General features: G+C 37.0%; 2 protein-coding genes across 4 annotated transcripts; both read right to left on the reverse strand.

Moving 5' to 3' along the window:
- Positions 1–15371: 15371 nt before the first annotated feature.
- Positions 15372–25415, reverse strand: LOC107817400 (protein DETOXIFICATION 24-like). Of its 3 annotated transcripts, none has more exons than XM_075250553.1 (8): positions 24953–25415; positions 23235–23494; positions 22242–22783; positions 21941–22027; positions 21787–21843; positions 21448–21686; positions 21186–21304; positions 15372–16244 (listed from the first exon to the last, which is right to left on the reverse strand). In XM_075250553.1, exons 3-8 carry the CDS (start codon positions 22775–22777, stop codon positions 16179–16181), a joined length of 1104 nt encoding a protein of 367 aa, XP_075106654.1. In that variant the 5' UTR covers positions 22778–22783; positions 23235–23494; positions 24953–25415; the 3' UTR covers positions 15372–16178. The 3 variants fall into 3 exon arrangements, with proteins under 3 accessions (XP_075106654.1, XP_075106653.1, XP_075106652.1); XM_075250552.1 differs by having other exon boundaries at positions 24172–25360; XM_075250551.1 differs by lacking the exon at positions 24953–25415 and having other exon boundaries at positions 15372–17685; positions 23235–23373.
- LOC142179602 (transcription termination factor MTERF15, mitochondrial-like) lies at positions 23927–25244 on the reverse strand. The gene has a single exon (XM_075250554.1). The coding sequence runs from the start codon at positions 25242–25244 to the stop codon at positions 24123–24125; it is 1122 nt and encodes a 373-aa protein (XP_075106655.1). The 3' UTR covers positions 23927–24122.
- Positions 25416–26637: the final 1222 nt, after the last annotated feature.

Genomic DNA, 26637 nt, shown 5'->3' on the forward strand with positions numbered 1-26637 from the left:
TCGGATGAAGTGAAAAGGGTATATGGGGAACAACATGTTGTGAAAGAAATGTTCGCAGTCAATGAAGTGATACTGATATCGATGTTTTCGTCAGGGATCGAAGTCCAAAGGAAAACATAAAGCTAAATAGCAACCACAACCACCAACTTCGACTCAGTCGGGGAAGCAGGGAACGGATGAGGACGATGACTACTAGATCCCTCGATCGTTCATAGTCCTCGAGGATTCTGACGACAGTCGAAGAGCTAAAACAAGTCATACTGATCAAGCACCTACCCGATCAAAAAGGTATACCAGGGTACGGGGTTAACCCCCGAACTCAGGGAAAAAATCATTAAATTTCTTATCAATAATATGAATTGTTTTGCTTGGTCTCACCTAGATATGACAGAGATCCCGTCGGAGATCAATGCACATCGACTGAGCTTGGACCCAAAGTTCCGCCCAGTAAAACAAAAGAGGAGGCCCCAGGACGAGGTAAAATATACATTCATCAAGGATGAGGTAACTAAACTTCTCAAGATAGGATCCATTCAGGAAGTAAAATATCCCGAGTGGTTAGAAAACGTAGTTGTAGTCCTTAAAAAGGGAAATAAAATTTGGATGTGCGTAGACTATAAAGATTTAAACAAAGCATATCCTAAAGTCTCTTTTCCTCTGCCGAATATCGATCGCATGATCGATGCCACAACCGGCCATGAGATCCTTAGTTTTCTCGATCCCCACTCCGGGTACAATCAAATACAAATGAACCCGGAGGATCAGGAAAAGACTTTATTCATCACTAAGTACAATACCTATTGCTATAATTTAATGCCGTTTAGACAAAAAAAATACTGGTGCCACTTATCAACACTTAGTTATTGAATGTTCGAAGAACAAATAGGTAAATCAATGGGGGTTTATATTGACGATATGCTAGTTGTTGATACCCACTTTTTTCTATAATATTTTAAAAATGCATATATACCTTCAAAACAATGCATGAGCATCAATTAATATTTTTCCATAATTTTTGCATTTTTAAAGGATTTTTTAATTAATTTATCCTAGTATTTTTATTATATGAATAATTACTTATTGCATCACAAATAATTTTATAATAATTTTATGAATTTTACTATTTATATTTATATTAAGCCTAATTATTTCACAAATAGACACATTTACATTTTTGGGTCATAATTGTAACAGCTTTGCAATAATAGCCCATGTATGCATTATTACATTATTTTACCAGAAAATAGCTTTTTGTATTTTTTTAGAAATATTGAGTAATTGTTTTAAAACATTTTTATGCATAAAAATTATTTTTATAATCTGTTAATTATTTTTGCAAATTATTTTACTATTTAATTGGATATTTAACAAATAGCCCTTTTTAATTTTATTTTTTAAAACTCAATTATACCAGCCCAAACCCCTTAAATACCAGCCCAATCCACCCAGGCCCAATTTCATACCTGACCCAATACCTCGCCTAATCGTGGCTGTTGATCTGTAAGATCAACGGTCCACGTTATTTCTTGCCTTTTTTAATCTAAATGACTAACCTAAACCCCCATTCCCCTTTCTCCCGTTGTCATTGCTTTCCGTAATCTCTCCATTCTCTCTCAACCACTCCCTAATCCCTAATTGTCGTCACCGGCAAAACTCCCGTCTATGGAGTTTCTGTGTATTTTTCGGCCCTTACCGGCCTTATACACCTTCTGGTTGTTTGATTACATGGATTCCTAAGAGAATTGCAGAGAGATTCAACTTGCTTTTTGTCCGAAACTTGTTTACAAGCCTGTCTATGGCCATTCTCGTTTGTGAGTTCTGATTTCCTCCTATTTTTAGTTCGAATCTATGGCTTTGGACCAAGTTTCTTTCATCTCTGTTGTTTTTGGAAAACCCTAGTTTTATGATACTTGGGTTTGTTCAGATCCTCGTATATCTGAAATATTCTGAGTAATATTTGGTATTTTTTCCTCAAAAATCTTCTGTTTTGTTAATACTATTTCGATTCCATTATTTTTATGAAAATTAGGGTTCATCCTAAAGCTCTCTTCAAACGATTTTCAAACTCTCAAGTGTTTAATCTGACTATCCTTTACTCGTTTGGATAATTTTGTGTATGCTCTTTAAACCATAGGTCTTTTTCTGATTATTGGACTGATTTCTTCAATTTTTCCCGTTATTGTGTTTATTTCTGTTAACCAGTTATATCGACTAATTTTATTAGGATTCGAAGTATATTTTTCTGCAAAAATTAGGGCTTCTCTGTGATTTTACTTACTTTCCTTATTTGTGACCTTTAATTGGTGTTGCTTGCCTTATTCAGACTAATTTGTTTAATTTATGGTCAATAAGTGATTTGTTTACCTTATTTGAGACCCAATCAGGGATGGTAATTGATTCTCATTGTGTTAACGTGACCTTTCCGGATTCTGTTTGTGCAAATTAGTTGGGTTTAGCCCTAATTAACTTATTGATTATAATTACTTGCCTTATTTATGAACTTCAATTTTCTTGCCTTATTTGTTTGCCCTACTGAGTGCTATATAAACTCTCATTACTGATTCTTCAATGATACGAATAACGTTCACAAACACACTGACACACAAGTTCCACTCTCACTAAAAACCGTTTTGCTACTTGTGTTCATTGCGCTGTCTATCCGGCTGTAAGCCAAGGCTAGACCACAGAGTTTTGCATACCTTTCATCTTCTGTTTACTGTCTTTTACTTTTGAAAATGGTCTAATAATATCCTTCATTATACTATTGGGTTATCTATACCCTTACAGTCATACTGTTGCTTTACTTCTATTGAATTCATGTCTCTTCTGTAGTTCAATTAGCCTGACTACTTCTGTGTTTAAGCTTCCTAATTATTGCTTTAAACCAGCATGTTTACTTGTGCGTTTAGACTCATGTCTTTCGTATCATGTAACTTCAATCAGTATGGCTACTTTTGTGCAATTGAACTTGTATCTTCCTTGAACCCAGTCAACATGAATACTTCTGTATTTTAGGTTTATGTCTTACTGCTCTTAATCAACATGGTTACTTCTGTATTACTGCTTCTAACCAGCATAACTACTTCTGTATTTGGGTCTATGTCCTACTGCTCTATTCAACATGATTACTGATGTGTTTTAACTTCTATGTTTTCCCTATTTATTGCTTTAAGTCAATATGATCACTTCTATTATTAGGAATGGTTATCAGACTTATGTGTTTCCTGTTTATGACCCTAAATCAGTATGTTATGTCCCTGTTAATCAATATGCTTTCATTCTCACCCTGTTGTATGTGTTCCTGATTCAAGATTCCTATGTGCCCAACCTCTGCTCCCTTCTCTGTGTAATTATTTGTTCTCAGCATGCTATATGCATACCTAGTGATAACTAATAAACTAAGCTAAATCTGGGCAATGTGAGTCTTTGCTTTGAAACTTTGTGACTATATTCTGTTTGTTGTTTGTTTGCTGAAATCTTTATTTTCAGAATGCTTCAATGACTTTGTTTCACTTCTAAACTATTTCTCTTATAAACTGTTTCACTTCCAAATGATTTTATTCCCAAATTGTTTACTTCCAAACTGTTTTCTTAAAAGCTATTTCTGTTTTCAAGCATTATCTTCCACTCCTACTCTTAGAATATCTAAGGTCCTGCCCCTCCAAAGTAAGCACTACCTAGGAGTACATGAGACTTCTCTGAACTCTGACACACTGAGGCTGGCTCCTCCACATTGCACAAAAAACTATTTTTCTTTAAAGGATCCTTGGTGTGAGCATTGCCCGAGGTCCCTGAGGCCCTTGGGAACTTTGACGCACCAGGATACCCTCTTGGATACTATGAGATATTGTCACTTTGGACTTGATTGAAGGCCTGGTCCTCCAGGTTTTACTTTTGAGCCTATCCAGGCTCTCTATAGTGTAGATATTTCATTCCTTTAATTCGTTTATCACTTGGCCTGTAATAATAATTCTTGTAAAACATATATTGAGGATATTAGTAAAATATGAGGGTTTATATATATATATTTTATGGGAAAATCGGGTGGAAATCATGCTCTTAGGACTGTTATGATTATCTACATGCATTAGAAACCATGCCTATAGGATTGTTATGTGCATTAGAAATCATGTTTATAGGACTCGTATCACTATTTGTTCTAAATTTCTGTTTTCTAAAGTTATGCATACTCACATTTGCGTTAATGACCCTATTTCTAGGTTGTTTACCAACTCTGCCTTCATAATCATATTCATAAACTCTCCTATATGCATTAGAGATCATGTTCTAGGACCTTTACTACACTCGCCTAGATACCATGCCTTCAGTCAAATCGTATAAAAAATCAGTTTCTTCAGTAGCAATCATGCCTATAAAAACTAAGTATAAAAGCGGTCCCAACACCTAGATATCATGCTTATAGAGATAAATATATAAAACTAGTTCTGTAACGTTTGTGATTATTTTTCAGCACCTAGACAGCATGCCTATAGGACATAATGAACCAAACTGTCTGCTTAAAATCATTTATTTGTTTATTAGGGCTCTAATTAACAATTAGATATCATGTTTATAGGACTATCTCTAATCCACGCCTAGGCAAGCCTGTAGGACAACTAAATCTTGAAATTGTAAAATTGTGCTTTGTTTAACTGTTTGTGAATTTCCCAGATCCAGCAAACCCTAAAATCAGTAGGCAAACTGATTAGGTCTTCACTGCCTCGCTTTAATAAAATACTGCATATATTATGCTTTGTGCTCACCTAGATATCCTGTTATAGGACTTTTAAAGTGTCTAAAATACTGTTGTTTGAGACATGCAATTGCATATTTATTTGTGGAAGTGAATGTGGGCCTTTAATTGTTTCTTTATATGACAATCCTATTTGTTGTGCTTGTCACTTAGATTTTCTCCTTTTAATCACTATAAGAGAGTCTAGTTTAACTAGAAGTCCTAAATACCAGACTCTGGGACCATAGGCAAGGGACGGGTACTGCACGCATAGAGTACGTTTAAATAAAATCGCTTATATAACCACTAAGGGGAGGGTAATTGGGTAGTAAAGGATATGATGGCATGTGCGCTAATGTCACGCCTAACACCTCTAATTGAGGAAAGCTTACCAGGTATTGCACATAAGTGATCCTATAGGCTAATAAACCTAGGACCCCTTTATTCCCATTTTTGTGATCCCTATGTGTTTAAATTGATTTATTTCCTTAATGACTAATTTACAAAATGAGTTTGGTCAGGACCCACTGTTGTGGACCTCGAGGGGTGCCTAACACCTTCCCCTCAAGGTAATTTCGAGCCCTTACCCAATTTCTGATAATGTAAATCGGTCTTATGAGTCATTTGCATTAGGTACCCTAACACATATTAACCCGTTAGGTGGCGACGTTTCAAATTTCATACCCCTTTCCCAAAAAGGAAATGAGTTGTCCCAAAAATGTCGAAACCCCGACTCCGCGAGGAAAAAGGGGGCACGACACTAGTTAAGTCCCTGCGATCAGAGGAACATTTGACACATTTGCAGGAGACCTTATATATAATGAGGAAATATAACATGAAGCTCAACCTAGAGAAATGTGCATTCTGGGTCAGCTCGGGCAAGTTCCTCGGCTTTATAGTGTTAAATCGGGATCGAAATCAACCCCGATAAGATCAACTCAATCGAAGACATCACAATCGTGGACAGTGTAAAGGCTGTACAAAGATTAACATGGCGCATAGCCACCCAAGGCCAATTTATCTCGAGATCTTCAAATAGAAGTCACAGATTCTTCTCACTACTCAAAAAGAAGAACAATTTCGCTTGGACCCTGGAATGCCAACAAGCATTGGAAGAATTAAACCGGTACCTCTCGAGCCCGCCACTGCTTCATACTCCAAAAGTAGATAAGCAACTCTACTAATAGTTAGCAGTCTCGAAAGTCGCGGTAAGTGGGGTCCTGGTTCGAGAGGAGCAAGGTACACAATTTCCTGTTTACTATGTTAGTCGAACTTCACGTGAGGTCGAGACCCAGTATCCACACTTAGAAAAATCGGCGCTTGCCCTAATAAGCACCTCTAGGAAATTAAAACCATATTTTCAATGTCACCCAATTTGTGTGGTAACCATTTATCCTCTTCGCAATGTTTTGCATAAGTCCGAGCTCTCGGGCCTATGGCCAAATGGACCATCAAAATTAGTGGGTATGATATCGAGTATCAACCCAAAACGGCCATCAAGTCTCAAATCTTAGCACACTTCGTGGCCAACTTTACGAAAGCCCTCGTACTCGAGGTTGAAAAGGAAATTTTATTAAAAATGGGTACATCATCGGGGGTATGGATCCTTTTCCAGACGGTGCTTCGAACATGAAAGGGTTCGGGTAGGCATCATTTTGAAGCCACCCATGGGAAACACAATTAGACAATATATCAAAACTTCTAAGTTGACTAATAATAAGGCCGAGTATGAGGCCATGATTGCAGGTCTCGATCTAGTTAAGAGTTTGGGAGAAGAGGTCATCGAGGCCAAGTGTGACTTCCTACTTGTGGTGAACCAAGTCAATAGAACCTTAGAGGTTCGAGAAGATCAAATGCAGAGGTACTTGGACAAACTACAAGTGACACTACATCGGTTTAAAGAATGGACTCTACAACATGTACCTCGAGAACAGAACAGTGAGGCTGATGCCCTTGCAAATTTGGGTTATCAGTCGAAGATGACTAAATTAGCTCGGGGATTGTTGTATAACTTTCAAAGTCAGTGATCGAAGAAGGCTACGTCGAAATAAACTCTACAAGCCTAACCCAAGATTGGAAAATAAATATATTGAGTATCTAAAAAACGGGAAGCTTCCATCGGACCCTAAGAAATCAAGGACTCTACGTACAAAGGCCACACGATTTACATTGGATGAAGATGGAATATTATATAGAAGAATGTTCGATGGACCGTTGGCAATATGTTTGGGTCTCGGAGACACCGACTACGTCCTGAGGAAAATTCATGAGGGTACTTGTGAATATAATTCCGGTGCCAAATCATTGGTTCACAAAGTCATTAGATCATGATACTACCGAGCCAATATGGAAAAGGATACTAAGGAATTCGTTCGAAAGTGCGACAAGTGCCAAAGATATACGTCGATGATCCATCAACCCGGAGAGCAACTCTATTCGGTTTTATCCCCATGGTCGTTCATGAAATGGGGAATGGATATCATTGGACCTCTACCATCAGCCCCAGGTAAAGCGAAATTCATCTTATTTAGGACTGACTATTTCTCTAAGCAGGTTGAAGCACAGGCCTTCGAGAAAGTCAGAGAAAAGAAGTCATAGGCTTCATCTACGACCACATTATATGTCGATTCGGGATTCTTGCCGAGATCGTATGAGACAATGGAAATCAATTCATTGGCAGCAAAGTAACAAAGTTTCTCAAAGACCACAAAATATAAAGGATCTTGTTAATTCCATATCACCCCAGTAGGAACGGACATGCCGAATCAAAAAACAAGACCATCATTCAAAATCTAAAGAAAAGATTGAACGACACTAAGGGAAAATGGAAAGAAATATTACCCAAGGTCCTCTTCGATGGCCGCACAAAAGCAGCGGATCGAAAAGTACTACAATCGAAGAGTCAATCTTTGACACTTTCGAATCGGGGACTTAGCTCTGAGAAAAGTCATACTCAATACTCGAGATCCAAACGAAGGAAAACTTGTCCCAAATTGGGAGGGACCATATCAGGTCCTCGATATTGTCGGAAAAGGATCCTACAAACTTGGCACAATGAACGACGAACAATTACCAAATAATTGGAACAAATCACTCCTCAAATGATAATATTGCTGAGGTGTGACCTTCTATATTTTCATTTATATTTTATACTAACTAGTTGCAGGTGTTCGATCGAAGACATCGAAGTTTTTTTCCAAACACGAAGTCCTTAGGTTTGAAAGCACGTGTTGCACTCTTTTTCCCTTAGACCGGTTTTCATCCCAGATGGGTTTTTCCGGCGAGGTTTTTAACGAGGCAACCATTATTCATGCTAACTTACAGCAATTCAACATTATCCGAGGCTTCTTTACAATCAACCTCGAATGCTGGGGGAAATCACCCTCGGATGATTACAAGGAAAATGATTCGTGTCAACAATGTCTCAATAGGTAAATTTTGTAGGCCAAACGGTCGAATGAACCGTGTCCATGTAGATTACTCGAGCCCTAATAGCAAAACATGTATGCATGTATAATCTATTGAAAGAAGTATTTTTCCTTACCAGATGTTCTGTGCCTTAGAAAAATTTATACTTTACAATTTCATACTAATGATCTATTGTAGAAACTGGCTTAAGGTCCGATCAAAACTGAAGTTCGAACAACTTACCCCATACTCGGAGACTGCAGCCCAAAAATTGACATGTTCAAATTATTAAACCTCGAGATCGTAAGACCTTAAAAAGGAAATCCTCGATTTCATAGCCCAAGGCTATCCCACTTGGGGACTGATACTTCGAACACGTTCGAAGTATAATCGGGAAATAAGCCAAAGAGGCAAATCCCAAGGCTATGTCCAAACTAACACGGTTCAGAGACGTACGAATTCCGTAATGAAAACAAGACTTCAAATACATTTATAATCCGTTTAAAAAGTCTACCCTCGGTAAAAAAACAAAAGTGTCTCAACAACGTCAACCCTCAAAAAACCCTAAGGGTATAGAATTATTCGAACCCTCGAATAATTTTGTACTGAACAATTTTGTGCTAAGGCAAAAATAAACAAAGGGTTTCGATAACACTAAATCCCGAAAAACCTAATGGGTACAGACTTATTTCATGCATAGGCATGACAAATTTTATATGATTAACTTTTTAAGCCAAAAAAGGAAAAAACCCACCCTTTTGAGGCCATATCGGCCCAATTCAAGAGCCTAAGGTCCATTATATCTTTTGAGTTCGAGAAATCAACCTCACTCAACTAAAACCTAAGGCTCATCCTACTTCTAGTTCAAGCAAATACTCACTCGACTACAAAGACTACATCAGTCCGACTTCGATCAAGTTGCCTAAGCTTCGAATTTACGAACAAAATTGTCACAAGTCATAGGTGAATCAAAATTTTCACAAGGAATAAGTGAATCAAAATTTTCACCAGGCATAAGTGAATCAAAATTTTCATAAGGCATAAACGAATCAGAATTTTTGCAAGACATAAATTGAGATAAAGACAAGACAAAGAAAAAAGGAAATGTTTTATACATATGGAGATATTTACAAAATACCGATCGAGATCCTACACAAAAGAAAAAGGGAAGAAGAAATACAAAAGCTCCTAACTATTCCCGGGGGCAGCTTCTTTATCTAGGTCCTCCTCATTTTCGGACCCATCCTCCTCAGCATCATCATCATCATCATCATCATCATCATCGTCAGAAGCCAGCGCTCTAGCATCGACTTCTTACTCTTTGGCCTTTGTTATCTCATCGAAAAGGTTAGAACCTCGAGTGTGGATCTCCTTGAGGGTTTCCCTCCGATATTGGCATTTGGCGAGTTCAGCAATCCAATGTGCTCGAGTTTGATCCATCTTGGCGGCCTCTCTCGCTTAAACTTGAGCGGTTTCAGCATCGGCCCGGTAGATGGCCACGATCGCCTCTGCCTTGACCTTTGCCTTTTCGGCTTCAGATTTGGCCTTTCCGGGTTCAGAAGCCAACCGGGCCTCGAGCTCCACTATTTTCTTTGCGTGAGATGAGCTTTTCCCCTTTACGCCCTTGAAGCTGACTCTTGGCCGATGATAATTGGGCTCGAGTAGTCTCTTTCTCTACAGCCAAGCGGTCCATACTTTGCCTCTACCCCAAGGTCTCTGCCTTCATCATGTTGACCTCCTCGTGGAATTGTTCGATCCTCTCGACCTTCTGCTGTAGATGCAATATTGAAATGTTAGCCACCGTTCCCGAATCGAGCCCATGAACTTTTAAGAGTGTCATTACCTACTCGATCAGGTTAGTCTGATCCTTGTGAGTCTTAGCCAAATCAGCTCGGAGGTCCTTGATCTCCCCTTCTTTTTGCCCGTAGAGAAGTTTGAGGGCATTCTTTTCTTCCGAGATCCCTTGGAGGTCGGCCTCACACCGGCTCAGCTCTGCTCGGGACTTAGAAAATGCCCCCTGATGAAGTGCCAAAGCCTATATGGAAAAAGAGAGAAAGTTAGATAGAAAATAGAAAAATGTGACATCAACAAAGGGAATTGAGACTTACCTGATTCAGGGCTCGTTGAGCCTCATCAAAGAGGCTCGATGCGTCACTTGAGCTCGTAGCATCCTTAACCCCCGGTAAACAAATCATGGAAGGGGTCCTCCCCCCTGAACTCCTTCTACTTTGAGGGTCTTCAAAGCTTGGGCATCCCTAATTGCCTCTTCGGAAAAAGTAGGAAGAGTAGGCCAGTCTCCGATTACTATTGGCCCAAGTGAGTCACTTGGGGCGTTCTCCTCAGTTCGATGGGTTTCAGGGCCGGTCCATTCAAACCTGCCCACCGTTTTTTCATTTCGATGGGGGACACCTTCGATCTTCGATGACTCGGGGACTTTACCCGAGTTCTTCTATAAAACCCCCTTCAGCCGGAGGCGGGCCTCACCAACTACCACCAATTCAGCGGTCTTTGGGGCGTTGATGGTTTTCTTCACTCGGGTCACCAGCTCCGAGCCATCATCTTCATCTTCCTCTTCTTCCTCCCTTAGCCGTTGGATCACATCCACAGGAAGGGAAACAATGTCTTTCTTTGGCTTACGAACCGGATTTTTCTTAGGCTTTGGATCCTCGGAGGTTAAGGTCATTTTCCTCTTCTTGTCCTTCGCCGGCATCGGAACCGAGGTCGAAACCTCCTCCTTACCAGACAGGGGCCTCATGACCGCATCCTTGCCCAAACTTGTACACGATGAAATTAATAAGTAAAAGAAGGGCACCTTAATCGAATACTCAAATACGCAAAAGCGAGCTTACCATGGTTATTGCCCCCCCCTAGCCTTTTGCTAAATAACGCCAACAACGCTCGACGTATGTGGAGGTCGAGGCAAGGTTTCGAACCTAGTTCTCGAGGTTGGGAATCACACGAGGCATCCAAGCAACCGCTACATCATGAAAGAAAATATTAATGAGAAAAAGCAAAGGAATGAAATAATGCATGAAAGCTAGCAGTGAGATAATATTTACGCTTCATGTTCCATTTTTAGGGAAATGGCATCTTCTCTGTCTTGATTAGGTTGGAAGTCCTCACTCGAATGAACCTGCCCATCCAGCCTCGATCTTTGTCCTCATCGATGCTCGAGAACAACACCTTGGTAGCTCGACACTGGAGTTTAATCAATCGCCTCGTTAAAGACAGGGGTTGTACAATCTAATGAGGTAGTCGAGGGTGAAAGACATCCCCTCGACTTTGCTCGAGAAGAATCGGAGCAGGATGACTATTCGCCAAAAGGAAGGATGGATTTGGCCTAAGGTTGTTTGATATTGACGATAGAAGTTGACAATGACGGGGCCAAGGGGACCTGGTGTGAAAGGGTAAGTGCAAATACTTAGAAACCCTTCCATATGGGTAGTTATGTCTTCTTCGGGGGTCGGGATCACCACCTCTTTATCCCCCCAGTTGCAGTTCTTCTTTTCCCGCTCGAGGTATCCTTCAATTATCAAGCATATATATCTCGACACTGGCTCGCACCGACTTGGAACCGACGAAGCCTTGTCGGTTTTGAAGTCGGAGTTTAACGCACACCTCCCCCCAAGGAATACACTCTTCAAAGAGGGTTTACCGGCGTTTTCCCGACGGCCGATTGAGGATGAAGCAGCTTCTTTTTGCGGTACCGATTTCGATGTTTTTTCCATTTTTGTATGAGTTTGAAGAAAGAAGAAGGTAATAAGACTTGATGTTTAAGAAAAAATTAATAGCGAAACCTTAAGATTTGTAGAAGGAAAGAACTGTGGAGAGGTAAAAGCTTCGGAGATTGAAAGAAAGTGAAAGTAAAGTTTGAATCAATGAGGAGATGACATATTTATGGGAGTTACGGCGACGGATCAAAAGCACTAGTGGCCGACCACCAACTAACACTCATTAATGATTAGGGGAACTATACTGACGGGACGTCTCAGTTACTTCTGTCGCTTAAGTCACGGGATGACTTCATGACGGTTCGAGGTAAAAAATCGAAGGCTCAATTCGTTTCTTGTCATTACACTCCAAAAAACGATGGGATTATCTGTATATGATTAAAACCGGGCCCATCCGATTTTACTATTTGACTGAGACCAAGAGGTTGCATCGAAGGACAACTTCGTTACGGAACAAACTAAAATACAAGGATAAGGTACCGAGTGCAGAATCGAGGTACCTGCCAAGATCGAGGCTAGTAGCAATCGGAGCCAAATGAGACAGACATTGAGTAAGATCGAAGATAGCACAATAACAGAAAGGCGAGATATCCGTGACTGGTCGAGGATCATGGCGTGAATTTCAAAATGGATCAAATTAGAAACGGTTAATCAGCTAATCATGGGATTTCCTTCTGTAATTAGAGTTATACCATGAGTGGAATTCCTCTATTGTATAAAAGGGAGTTCTAATCATTTGCAAGACACATTGTTGATAGACATAAAAGCAATACACTTCTCTTTCTCGCTTCCACTCTCGTTCATAGCTTGCTACATTTTTAATTGTTCTTGCACTAATCAGTTCGAGGGTACTCTAACTCGAGGGCTGAGTCCTATTCAAACACCGGTTTGCTTTACTTTACTGTTGATTACTATTATTAATCTTCTTGTTTATCAGTTGATATTAAGTGAAATTACATATTCTTAAAATCACATTATAAATTTAATTGTTATCCAAATTTTAGGGTAAACAAGATCCTTACCAGCAACAACAATTAGAGTCGAACCTAAATTAGTTGGTACATTAAATTCCAAATACCGGATAATTAAACTAAAAAAAGGAAAGAAATTGAGTTATTAACTTGAACTTTGTGCTTATAAAAAAGTGTATATATATACCGATTATTTTTTGTATAAGTGATTGAGTGAACAATTATTTAAGTTGATTCTTCTAATATAAAAGGTAACAGATCAATGAACAGGAAATGACCTAATGAGAATAGGCAAGAGTATATGGTAGTAACTCTTCTCGTAATTGAAATTACAACAATTACGTTTTCAGTCCTTAACATATTTATTATATGAATCCTCACGCATCACATTATACCATTTCAATTCGTCTGCACATAATCTCGAAGGATTTTCAGCCAGACAATTTGTATAGTGCTTGATTTTTTTTCTTTCCTTGTTCCTGAAGCATAACACTTGTCTCATGTCTGCACTCTCGAAGAGAAAACTTAACATTTTAAAACCAGCTAAATAATAGTACAAGTATATGTTCATAAAAATTGAGACTAATAACCTGAAAAATAATGTAAGCGTAAGACTAACCTGAAAAATAGTGTAAAAAGTCTTTACATTATCATTATATATAAGTTACATATGTTTCCTAAACAAACATCAATACGTGGGCTCGAGAGTACAGAAGCAAAGAGTAATGATGTTCGATTGACATGAGACATCACACTCACCTAAGTTCAATGACACATAATAATAATTTACTCATCCACTTTGGTTGTGGTACCTCGTCTGATTTAAGCCCATCAACTCAATAAAAATGTTAAATATTACTGTAGTATCAACTTGATATGATTAGTTCTACAAGATTCTGAAAGTCACTAAAGAAAACTCACAAAAAACCGGAACGTGAAAAAGGAGTTCCCACACCATCCATTCTTATAACAAAGAGCTAAAAAGGCAGCCGGGTACACTAAAACTCCCGCTTTGTGCGGGATCCGAAGAAGGATTGAACCACAAGGGTCTTATAACAAAAAATTACAAGCGTGAAAATGTCGAAAATATTATAAACATTAATATTAAACTCATATTTTTAAAGAATTCAGAACCATAAAATCATTAAGTTTAAATATTGAATTCAACCCATATATGTGACACTGTTCCATGCCCGAAATATTCAAACCATTTGCAGAAGTCACTAACTGCTACTTTGTCAAATCCTTCTAATAGCCTATTTGGCTAAAATTCAAAAATCAGTTTATTTTGATAAGTGTTTATTTTTTTCAAAAATAATTTTGGTAAGAAACAATTTGTGTTAATTTGAAAAGCACTTCTGAGCAGCAATTAATGTTTGGCCAAATTTTTAAAAAGTGCTTCTAAGTATTTTTCTCTAAAGTGCTTTCGGGAAAAAACTACTTTTTTCTGCTTTTCCAAAACTACTTCTACTTCTGCTCAAAAGCACTCTTTTCTGAAAATAAGCATTTTTTTTGGCTTTAGAAAAAATTGGTCAAACATGCTATAAAGCACCCTGACACACATAAAAAGCAATTGGAGGAAAACACAACAATATCAAAATAACATCACAAGCTACCCTAATAAATGACTTCAGGTTTCAGCACTAATTGGCGAAAATTAAAAATTTGAAGGTTTGGAATGTTCATAAGTTTGAGTAAGAGTTGACTTTGACGATATCGGATTCAGATTGTGATTCGGGGAATAAGTCTTGGATTCAGCATCAAGATGCAATGGTCTAACCATTGATTTCTGCAGTAGCAAAGATGTCAACCTTGCCAACCAGAATACATTTTCTGAAGAACTTTAACTAGATTCTGTATATCTCTAGTAATGAAACAAATCTGTAGACAATTTCCATTGATTCTCAGAGATATAGAAAATGATGAAGTTGGCTAGTATACAACATAATAAGGTAAAGTCCAAAGATGTCAACTGAGATGCATCTCCAGAAGAACTACTTATTTCTGAATTCTGCACATTCCCATAGCAACAGTAATTAAGTTACATGCAACTGTTATTGATTCACAAAAAGATAAATTATCCATGTTTTGATATATCACCACGGGCCATCTTTTAAAACAGGTGCTATATTCAGAATGAGCTATCAGTTGTAGCTTCTAGACATGCAAATATTGTAGCAAATATACGAGGTGCGAGCAAGGTGGTCCCAACACCACTGTTATTCAAAAAAAAGAGCTTATAATCCAAATCAAAAAGTTTCACATTACAAAATTTATAAACTTCTTTTTTTTTTATAACTGAGAGATCTCGAGGGCTAGTGGAGCACGGTTTATAATTCGGTGGATAAATGGGCCCGCCCCCTGCTCTTCTCTACTTAAATACTAAGCTTTTGTTTGTCGTAGGATTCGAACCCTTAACATGTGCCTAACTCACACATCAAAAGTTGTACTCTTACCATTAGACCAAAGCCACGTGGCTAGTTGCATCATACAACTTTACACTTCTGAGAAGAACCCTACATACAGGTATTGAAGAAACGTATATTTAACAACTGCAATATGCTCTTTTTCCAATTACAACATCTGTGATTTCTTTCTAGCCATATAGTCCAAATTATACAGAGAGGGATTTCATATTCTAAGATAAAGAAACAAACAATTACATGAGAGAATTTCAAACAGATATGTATCTCTTCAACAAGCTAGCCTGGAAAGCTTAGTGCCATTTTCTTAGTTTTAGCAATTCCAGATGCTACTAATTTTGCGAAAGTGAAAGGAAATTGAATAATAGCAATAGTAAAGCTGAATAAGCTAAGTGAAAAAAAATCACTTCTTATTTGTTAAGCAAAGAAGGATCCTCCGCTATAGCGTGTATCAATAACTCTGTCGTAGTTGCATCAAAAGAGAAGGGCTTCCCGGTCATTCCATTTAAAAAAGCCTTCATTTCACTAACATTGTTACTTCTAAGAAATCCTTGCACAATAACATTGTAAGTTGTGTTGCCTGGCAAACAACCATTATCTTCCATTTTTCTTAGCATATCTTTAGCTTCATCTAACAACCCTTCTCGACAAATTCCATCAATTGTTGTGGTGTATGTTATCACGTTAGGATGTAAACCTGTCAGAGAAAGCTTTCCAAAAATAACAAGAGCTTCAAGCTTACCATTTTTGCACAAGCCTTAATTTTTGAGTTCCTTTTGAAATTCTCTAATTTTCCTTCAGTGTGTGCTACTGTGCTATATTTGGTTCGGAGTTTAGCAGAATTTTCTAAGTCTTTCTTTGTTTGTTGCACCCATGTGTTGGTATTGGGTATTTGTTGGGTATCTCTTATTCACTACTCTCTTCGGTGAGTTCTTCCACTGTGTATGTCTGATTTGCACATGCATGTTTGGAAAATTTTCTGCATAGGTTTAAACACGATTTGGGCATAATGAATTTCCATCTAGGACAAAAATGGTGAAGAAAGAGACAAGATCTCATACGCAACCAAGGTGTTTGGCAATTTGTCTTAAATAGAAGAACTGTGTTGTTTACGTGAGAGCTGAATTCGACACTTTTGGTATGTATTTCTATGCTCATTTTTTGTTTTTTTTAAAAGGACTGTTGTTTGACTTTTCTGTAGGTTATGGAAATTCGATCCCTTTAATTACATATTAACAAGATCTTCTGTTCTTTTTTGACATACTTAATTCTTATGTTATTTACTCTTTGATTTTCGCATTTTGAAAGATTTGACTTGAGAAACTGCATCAAAAAGAAAAAAATAAGGAACTTTACCGTAAGGTGTTAAATTTAAATTCTCATATGCAATATTGCATTAAAGGCTAAAAATTTGAAATAGAGGTTTCAATAATTGTGTTGGAAATTTTGTTAACTAATAGTTCTAATGTCTAATTGGCACTTTCTTAATGTTAATACGGCCAGTTAGTATCCCTCAAATTATGATTTTTTATAACATGTAACTTTAGATGCAGGATCACGATCTAATAACTGCATCTGTATATAGCAGAAAAAGAGAATCTCTCATACTGGAGCTTTCCTTCTGGAAGATGAACAAGGCTGTTCCTAATGTTGTATTTGCTCAGGTACAGAAAAGACCTTTATGAGCTCAAAAAAAAAAAAAGGTTTAATTCAACAGTATTCAGGAAATTGTGCGTATTTGCGCAGGTTCTTTGCTACTGCTTTGTTTATAATGTTGCTTTAAGCAAACCTAAAGAATCGGTTGGGGGTACTTTGATGAGTAATCTGATTAGTCTATTTAAAGGTATTTCGTCTTTTGGGAATTTACTTACCGATGAACTGCAATTGTGAAGAAAAGAGTAAAATCGGATGAGTAGGATAAGTCCAGATGTTTAAGAAATGAAACGGATTTTGAGTTGTACCACATGTAACTCAAATAGGATGTAAAATGACTAGGTTGGTGTTTTGAAAAGTGTAACTCTCTAAAATTATAGTATATGTGTTAGTTTCTTTAATAATACAATAACAATAATGTGTTTGTTGGTAGTATAGACGTTTACTTAAAATTTGGAGGTTAATTTTGTAAGTATATGGTTTTGACTTCTTTTTTTTATGAAATTTGTTTATTTATCTTTTACTTGATTGAAGAATCTATGGGATACAACAACAACAACCACCCGGTATAATCTCACTTAGTGGGATCTGGGGAGGGTAGTGTGTACGCAGACCTTACCCCTACCTTGGGGTAGAGAGGCTATTTCCAAGTAGACCCCCGGCATACTTCCCTCCAAGAACTTCTCACCTTGCTCTTGAGGAGACTCGAACTCACAGCCTCTTGGTTGGAAGTGGAGGTTGCTTACCATCAGAGTAACCCCTCTTGTCTAAAAAGAAGAGAATATAGGTGAGAAGTACAATAATAGATAGTTAAGAGATGAAGAGGAAAATAATGGGTATGTATTCAAAATGGGTATAGAAATGACTATTGAAACGGAAACTAAAACGTTTAGCTGATATGTTTAGTTTTTCCTTTTTCCATTCTTTCTTGTGGGGAACAGTAATTGGCCCAGGTAATATGCAAGTCAATCATATTTTTGTTCTATTATTTGAATAACATGGGTAGTGTCTCTTTCTTGCTGCTTGAGATTTATACATATTTTTAGCTTTTGCTATTTTTTTATGTTCTTTGATAGTTAATCTACTATGTTGCCAGTTTGTTGCTTTCATGATTTTCTTGATGATTTGTTTCCTCCTCTGTTGCTTTTAACTTTTCCTTTCTTTCACTTCATTTTCTTGAAGGTAGGAGGTGGATTTTGACTGTGTTTCTTATATAAATAGGTATTCTATGAGTGACTTGGATAGGAAGTAAATTTCTTATATAAACAAGTATTCTGTGAATGAGCTGGATAGGAAATAATTTTATCTTTGACATTTATCTTTATTATCTCTCAAATCTTATAATTACTATACTTCTCTTTTTTCCCTTCACTTTCTTGTCGTACATTGAAGGTCCCATGGTGAATTTTAATGAGTTCCTTATACAAATGGATAGCTTATTATGTATGATTAACTTGGATGAGAATTATTTTTGTCGTGGCATTAGTTATCGGGTCTTGGCTTCTTTTTTATGCAATGTTAATTAGGCTTCAGCAATTAGGTGTCTTTTGAAAATTGTCCTTATATGAGTTGGAACTGGTACTACTCTTTTCCCCGCAATAAGTTTGGTCAGTGGGAAAAGGTTAGGAATTTGTTATTTGAGATGGTACATCTTAATATTCATCCAGATGTGTGCATCTTCAACTTGTTGATTGATGGACTATGCAAAGAATTAAAAGTTGAAGACGCAGAGGAAATAATGACAAACATGATTGAAAAAGGTGTAGACCCTGATGAGACCACCGACAGTCTAAGTTGCGCGGACTCTTCGATTTTGATGTCGTCCCCATCCCGATACGAGACCGGGACAGGAGCAGGAGCGGGATACGTCACGGATACGGTCAACTGACTTCGGACACTATGACCGGAATCCAAGGACAACTTTAGAAGAAAAATTGAGATTTTGATTTTCAAAATAAAAAATAAAACAGATTTAGGAGAAAGAAAGAATAATGTCCATCTTGGAGAATGAAAGATTGAATTCCACAATATTCATGTAAGTTTTTCACAGATATCTCTCAAAATTTGCAATATTTTCATAGCTCTATTTTTTATTAGCCGAATTCCCGCACCCGTATCCATATCCGGATCTGCACCCCCGAATCTTAAAATTTAGATCTTGCCGAATCCGATACTTGGATCCGTCTCCGTATTGGATACCCGCGCCCGAGTCCGAGCAACTTAGCCTACAGTGTGATAATGGACGGATATTGTATGTGTGGTCAATGGAGAGCAAGGGAATTTTTTAATTCCATGGTGGACGGATATTGTATGTGTGGTCAATGGAGAGCAAGGAAATTTTTTAATTCCATGGTAGATAAGAGTATTGAGCCTAGTATTATTAGCTATAGCATTCTAATAAATTGATATTGTAGGAACAAAAAGGTGGACGAGGCCATGCAATTATTTCTTGAAATTTCTCAAAAGGGATTGAACGTGATATTCCTGCCTACAGTATTATCTTGCATGGTCTTTTTTAACTTGGAAGAACTACCTCTGCACAAAAATTCTTTGTTCAGATGATATCAGCGGGGCACGTACCGGATTCATGCTCTCATTGCATTTTGCTTGGTGGTTATTTTAAGAATGTACTTGTTGAAGAAGCTATGTCACACTTTCATAAGTTGGAAGGAAGGAGACAAGATACAGATATTCAAATTTACAGCATTGGTATCGATGGCTAGAAAGTGTAATAAAAGAAACAGAGAATACATAATGCAAATATAGGAAGTAAAGGTGGAATGCACATATATTCGAAAGGAAACTACTTAATTAGGATCAAATTCAGAAGTAGACCCAAATTCCAGTATGGTCCTTGGAAAGGAAACTTAGGAAAGAAAAGAATGAAAAAGAAAAGGAAAGAGCTAAGAGAAACAGACACAAAAATCTCCATTATATTTATCCATGGGCTTTGGTTTGTCGCCAGCCGAGTAGGAGTACATATTTTATGGCAAATGAAGCTAAAAAAGCCTGGCAGAGATGGAAAAGACGAAGAGAAGAAAAAGGGAACGAAAAGACATTTCTAGACTGAGATTGTAAAGACAATTTTACCCTTGGTCGACCACACTTGGCTCTTCTATATAATAGAAAAGAAATATATAATAGGAGCAATTTCTTTTATGATGAACACATTTAAATTATTGTCTGCATATATTCACACACAAAACTCATAATAGACAAAATTGTAACACTCATCTAAAACATAATTCAAAGTTAATATGGGATCTCTGAATCACTTTCCCACTCTATATAGAACACTTCAGAAACCAATATTAGAAAATGACAGCAACTCGTTTGAATTGGCATAGTTCTTAAACAGATTTTGACAGTATCAATTTTAACTCACAATAAAACACCTCGTTTCAAATGTGGGATCTAGCGTGGGATTGTCTTGGATGGATCTACAATTATTTTGTTACTCTCCTTGTATATTTTAATCAAAGTGAAGTTTAATCAAGTGTACTTGGGGCATTATTGTGGGTTCTAAATTTGAATGAACGTTAAACACAATGGCACTGAAGCTGGAAAGAAATGTAGTGTCCTGGGAGAGGTATAGTTGCAGGGTATTTCGCTTATCAGAAAACTGTTTTGAGAAATTAATTAAAGAATACTACTTTCTCAATCAAATAAAAATGTCCAAATGCAGTGATCTTCTAAATGAAACAGAAATGCTGGAAATAGTGGAGATTCCTTCCTAAACACATAAAGGAATTGATAAAACCAAAGTGAAAGCTGGAAGCTAACTAAAACATAAGCACAAACCTATAAGCATAGAAAATGATATGTTGCAGCCAATCTTAAAGTTCAATTCTCCTGTAGAAAGACACGAATACATTATTAAATTTTCTCTTGTGCTCAACTAAAGATGCTTCTTGGTAGATTTTGTGCCCCGGTGAGGAGATGTGAGCGGCTGGCGGTGGCTGGCTCAAGCAGAGGTAGAGGGCAGCCTAAGAAGTATTGGGGAGAGGTGATTAGGCAGGACATGGCAAGAATGCGGAGTTTCGAGGACATAGCCCTTGATAGGAAGGTCTGGAGGTCTAGCATCAGGGTTGTAAGATAGGGGGTACCAGAGCTTTTCTTACTTCATTCCCGGGGCGGGAGCTTAGTACACCAAGCTGCTCTTTTTTTTAAAGGCGCTCTAAATCTCACACTTAACCTTAGACGGTTTCAAATTCAAAAATGTCACGTTAAAGGAATCTAGAGATCCTTGATTTTAAGTGAAAATTACCTTCACTTGAAGATGAACCACATAACCAAGCAAAGCTCCAATAGGTACTCCAATCAAATAGAAGCAACACAGATTTATGATTGCAACTGTGCTTTGTAAACCTGCTCCTACTGCCACACCTATGAAATTTACAAAATTTTAAGTGTCAAGAAATACTATGAAACACACAATACATTCTTTCAAACATTTTTGGTAACTTTGTCAACTTTCTCATTTTTTTTTTTTTTCGACTTCGAGCTATTTCAGAGGATAATAAACTTACCTGATAGTACAGGATAAATGCTGTTGAGCAAAATTGAAAATGCGAGTAAAGTAGAAAGGTCTGCGACGCTGTCAGCTACCGCCTTCTCATTGCTGAATAAGTAACCAAGCTTGTTGCCAAAGATCAAGCACAGAATCCAGAAGAACAATCCAATTATAACTGAAGTGCCCACTAAGACTTTAATGGAGAATTTTGTAACCTTAGCGTCTCCTTTCCCGAGTTCATTTGGAACCCGGACACTGTACAAGGAAACAATTGAAGGAAAAAACTCAAAATGGAAGGTGGCTAAACACTAGATGGAAATGGATATCAATGTTTCATAGGGAAATAGTCGTGTACCAAGCAGCACCAAGAAAGCCAAGGCTTATCATAAACTCCCATCCGTTGATATTGAGGCTGCAACATTATTTTAAATTGATCAAGATGTTCTTTGTGCAGCAAACAAAATGAAATAATCCATATAAAAAAAAGGAAAAGAAAAAGAAAATCTCACCAGATAGAGAAGGCAGATATAGCAACATCGGCGTTCTTCATATATCCTGCGAGCAGGACCAGAACAGCATTGTACCATAGCTCCAAGCTGTGAAAACATCCAAAAACAAAAACAAATTAACCCCTCGGGTCTTTTCCAGATTATAAATATGTTTAATGAAGTTTAAATTTGGTCGAAGGTCTAACTTATCAACAATTTGATATAGCTTTTAAACTCCGTATTACTGGTGAAGCACTGCTCATGCACATCAAGAATGTTTAACGAAAAAATCGAGAATAATAAGTTAAGGAAAAGGATTTACCAAACCATGATACCGGAGGATACTGAAAGCTTCACGACAGGTAGTATATCTTTCAACGCTGCTGAAGAGAATCCTTTCCATGTGTTAGGGCACCAACCTCCTAAGATGTACACAAACTCCCCGACCACTACAAACCACGATGATATGCTCAACGCAATCATGGCAGCAGGGACTCCATAGTTTAGCTTGATAACCAGTAGCCAAGACAATGGAATTTGGATTACAAATTGTGCTATAGATAGCCAAGCAATAATCATGTTCTTCTGTTGTGCTTGAAGGAACATCTGGATCGTCAAGCTAAATACGAAGTTGTAGACAAAGGGAATGAACCAGAAGGAAACGTATCCAGAAGCTTCCACAATTGATCCATTCTCACCGAGTAGCTTAAATATTGCAGTGGCAAAGATAAAAAACGGAAGCAAGATGGTCAATGTCATGAAATCAATAATCCATGATCTTTGCAAGTAGATTCCCATCATATGATACTGCCCTGCTCCATATGCTTGTCCACAAAGCGTTTCTGTCGCGCTTGACATTCCAATCTACCACAATAAACACAAAATTCAAGCAAATGTGAGAATTAACTATATCAACTAGCCCATGACACGCCTTAAGATCTCATAAGTCAATACTCTAACCGTCAGGTGGCTTTCGATTAGTCCTTATATATGTTACATGACCTACATTACACATACACCTCTGTCTGCATTAAAAAAAATTTATTTGTGACAAGGTAAATAATTTTATAACAGGAAAATCTCCTGTATTCAAGCAGTATACCAAAAGGTAGAGAATCTAGAGTCTGAAACATGATATGATTCTCTATGAACGACACTACTCTGACTCTGCATTATGTTGTTATGTTTGCATTTATACAATATCGTGCATAATTTTCTATCAGACAACAGGAACAAGCACATTATATATGATGTACATGGTACATTTTCTGGACAATAAGAAGATCGTAATAAAAGATAACAGGAGCAAACTTACCAGTATACCATTGACGAATCAGACTGTAAGAGTTTGTACGAGCGCATAAGCAGCAAGATATAATTCACTAATGTGTCCAATGAATGATTGTGTGACAACTATAGTTCCAAATGAAGCTACTCTTGATAGTACTCCTGGTAATGCAACTCTCCATATCTTCTTAGACTCGTCGTAGATTCTCCCTTTTAAGTCATCGACCTTTTCTATTTGTGAATCAAGTAGCCTCGCTTCCATACCTCTGGAAGTTCAAGTATAAGCAACTGAAAGCAAATTCAGTAGAAACATCTTACCCTCATCACTGATTTGTTGAGACTGCCAATTTTAGCTAACACTCAGGAAGGTCTATAGGGGAGAGCTGAGGCATGTTATACTTTAAGAATCAACAAAATCTAGGTAAGAACATCACAATGGGGTCCAAAACCCATAAACAATTGCTTCTATATAGTTCTCTAAGAATCACATCTCTACCAGTTGATTCAACAAAGAAGTAATACAAACTCGGATGCCACTTAACAACAAAAAAGACACTATCCCCTAGTTAAATCACTATAATTGGCGTCATAACTTCAGTGAACTCATACACAAACATAATGTCTTAACAAGGAAAAGACCAATCATTATCAATAACAAGTCAGGCATTTCAATACTTTTGCATTTGGCTAGAAATAAATATGGATATGAAATACATTATATCACAAGGTAACTTTATATCATTAGTCTCCATCCACTCCGCCAACAGAATATCATTCTTATTGACTATACTTCAAAACAACAATCAAGCATACACAGCTAGTCAATGATACATGTATAATCTGCTTTTAGTCAATGAAAATGAAAAGGAATTCAATAAGAAACGGAGTCAAATAATAGTTGGAGAAGCCTCTGTTCTCAAAAGGGGAATCCTTTGCACAAATGTTTTTTGGAGGATTCTGCCAACCTTCTAACACATTTAACGCTTCCGTAGTACTCCATCAGTTCACGAGCCACGTCCTCCGGATGACAAGTTATAAAGGCCTTGATGAAGCGCTTTTCGGTCATCCTCATTGCTCTTAACAACGAAGGACCCTTCACACGAGGAAGCAGACCCATATCATCTATCTTACCCCCTACAAAATACCTTGGCTTTATGGCGGTCTCCAAATTCAAGAAAAGCAAACATGGGTTATCAAGAACCAAACTGGCAGAAAGCTTCATTGTAGCCAATATAAATGTCATGTTCCTTTGAACCTTATCAACAGATAATGTTAACAAAAAAGGAGACCGTCCAAAAAGCCTAAAAACCTCATCTTCAGTAAACCCATATTTCTCCAAATTAGCCACCTTCTGTCGGACAGTCTCCGACCGTGAAATAGCAAACAACGTAATCACATGTTTAAACATCCTAGTACCCTTTTCCACGCCGGTTCTTCGAATGTAATCCATCTTCTCATCATCCAGGGAACTTCTTGGTATGAGAGTTGGTCGAGCTAAAAGCATGGAGATTAAATCACTTCTGCTAAGACCCAATTGTTCATAAAATGCTACAGTTGGTTTAATCTGTTTGTGGAAGTCATAAGTAAGCAACGATGGATTTCTCACAATAGCCTTGAGAAGAACTTGTTTGGTACCAAACAAAGTCTGGAAAAATTCAAGGCGCTCCTCTAAGCAACGATTGATACGACAATTAAGGAAACGAGGACGACAGTTAAGAATCTTGGTAAGGTCAGAGGATTCAATACCTAAATCGCTGAGTATTTTGAGCTTTGATTGAAGGTTTTTGTGTTCCATTCTGCGCAAAGATGGGCGGCGCTGAAAAATCTTGGAAATATCATCAGCAGTGCAGCCCCATCGCCTTAACAAATCTGAAGGATCTGTTGAAGGAGTACTGAGGCTTTCTGTTTGGTCCTCTTGGGCTTCACGATAAGGCAAGCCACCTATGGAGAGGAATCTGGCAGGGTTTAAGGAACGAAGGGTTTTAGTAGTGGAGAATAGGAAACGGAATTGGATGAAAGCATTCAAATTAGATTTCATTATTAGGTCAAAATTGAATTTGTAACAACAGATTTGGTTACTTGCTCTAGCTTGTGACGCTCTCAAAGTTTTTGAATACCTCTGTTGGAAAAAGAAAAAAAACCGTCATTATTAGTAAGGAGTTTAAGTTTGGCTCAGAATTTTATGGGTGCCATCTCCAACCTTGCCATGATAGGGGTAATTTTTGGGCTAATTTAGTTCCACGCCTCCTCTACTTTTGTCCTCAAAATAGGGATGAATAGTGTTCCTCAAGTATGAGTTACACTATTCATCTAACCCATTATTATTTATTATTATTTTATTATTTAATCTTTTAATTTATCTCTTTATATATATTTAATTATATTTATATAATACTTTTATAATATTAATTTTATATTTTAATTTTGGTGTATAATTTTGATAAATTAATTTTTGTGCATTTATTATTTTTATGTAAAATTATAAGTTAATTTTATTATAAGTTATTATTGTACAAAAAATATATAATTATCTCAAAAAATGAACGGTGCAAATATAAAATATTAGATGTTGCTAAAATTGAAAGGTGCGAATATAAAATATTAAATGTTGCTAAAATTGAAAAGTGAAGATTGAAAATACATTAAAATTGAAAATACATGACAATTGAAAATATATTAAATTAAAATACATAAAAATTGAAACTATGGTAAATTGTATAATAACTTAGTAGGGAGCTATGTCGTTTCCAGATACACCAAAATCATTATAGTATTGACTGAATGGGGCTGAGGATTATTGTGATTGTGATTGTGAATATTCTTGACTTCTTTTATACATTATTCGTTGTTGTTCTTATCGCATAAATTCACGACGAGTCAGATCGACAATAGAATTCACATCCATTATTAAAATTTTATTTTCTTCTTTCATTTCTTTTACTCTTACTTTTTCCTTTTGAACATTCAAAACTTCTTTTTTGCCTGGGTTGCATTATTCATCGCCTCAACCATTGTTTAAAATTGTATGGAATGTTTTAATTGTGGAAATTACAAATTAATAAAAATAAAAGATGAAAATTAAAAAATAAAATTGAAATAAAAGATAATAATATAATATAGAAGAGATAGAAGAATATAAAAAAGTTTTGGGGAAAAAAATAGGGGAATGGTTGGAGTAAGTTGGCCCCAAAATGGGAAAATCCCCATTTTGGAGACCAAAAATGGATAAAGATTGGAGATGCCCTAAGGCAACAAACTAAAAGCTAATATAATTGAGTTCGAAATTTAATATTCGTATATATTAGGTGACTTTCTAACACATATATAGGGCAAGACTAAAGATATATTTTGTTCGCCAAACTGATAGCTTATGTTACATGCATACATTTTATATAAATAAAAAAAATCTGGAACAATAGATAATTAGAGAT

Source organism: Nicotiana tabacum, chromosome 3 (assembly GCF_000715075.1).
Source record: "Nicotiana tabacum cultivar K326 chromosome 3, ASM71507v2, whole genome shotgun sequence".
NCBI lineage: Eukaryota > Viridiplantae > Streptophyta > Magnoliopsida > Solanales > Solanaceae > Nicotiana > Nicotiana tabacum.

Excerpts from the sequence above, each read along its gene's own strand:
- LOC107817400 (XM_075250551.1), bottom strand. The coding sequence starts at position 22,777 with ATGTCAAGCGCGACAGAAACGCTTTGTGGACAAGCATATGGAGCAGGG. Across the intron at positions 22,028-22,241 it reads TCCTCCGGTATCATGGTTTG|CTTGGAGCTATGGTACAATG; the intron begins GTAAATCCTTTT and ends ATGTTTTCACAG. Across the intron at positions 21,844-21,940 it reads ATATCTGCCTTCTCTATCTG|CCTCAATATCAACGGATGGG; the intron begins GTGAGATTTTCT and ends ATAATGTTGCAG.
- LOC142179602 (XM_075250554.1), bottom strand. The coding sequence starts at position 25,244 with ATGAAATCTAATTTGAATGCTTTCATCCAATTCCGTTTCCTATTCTCC.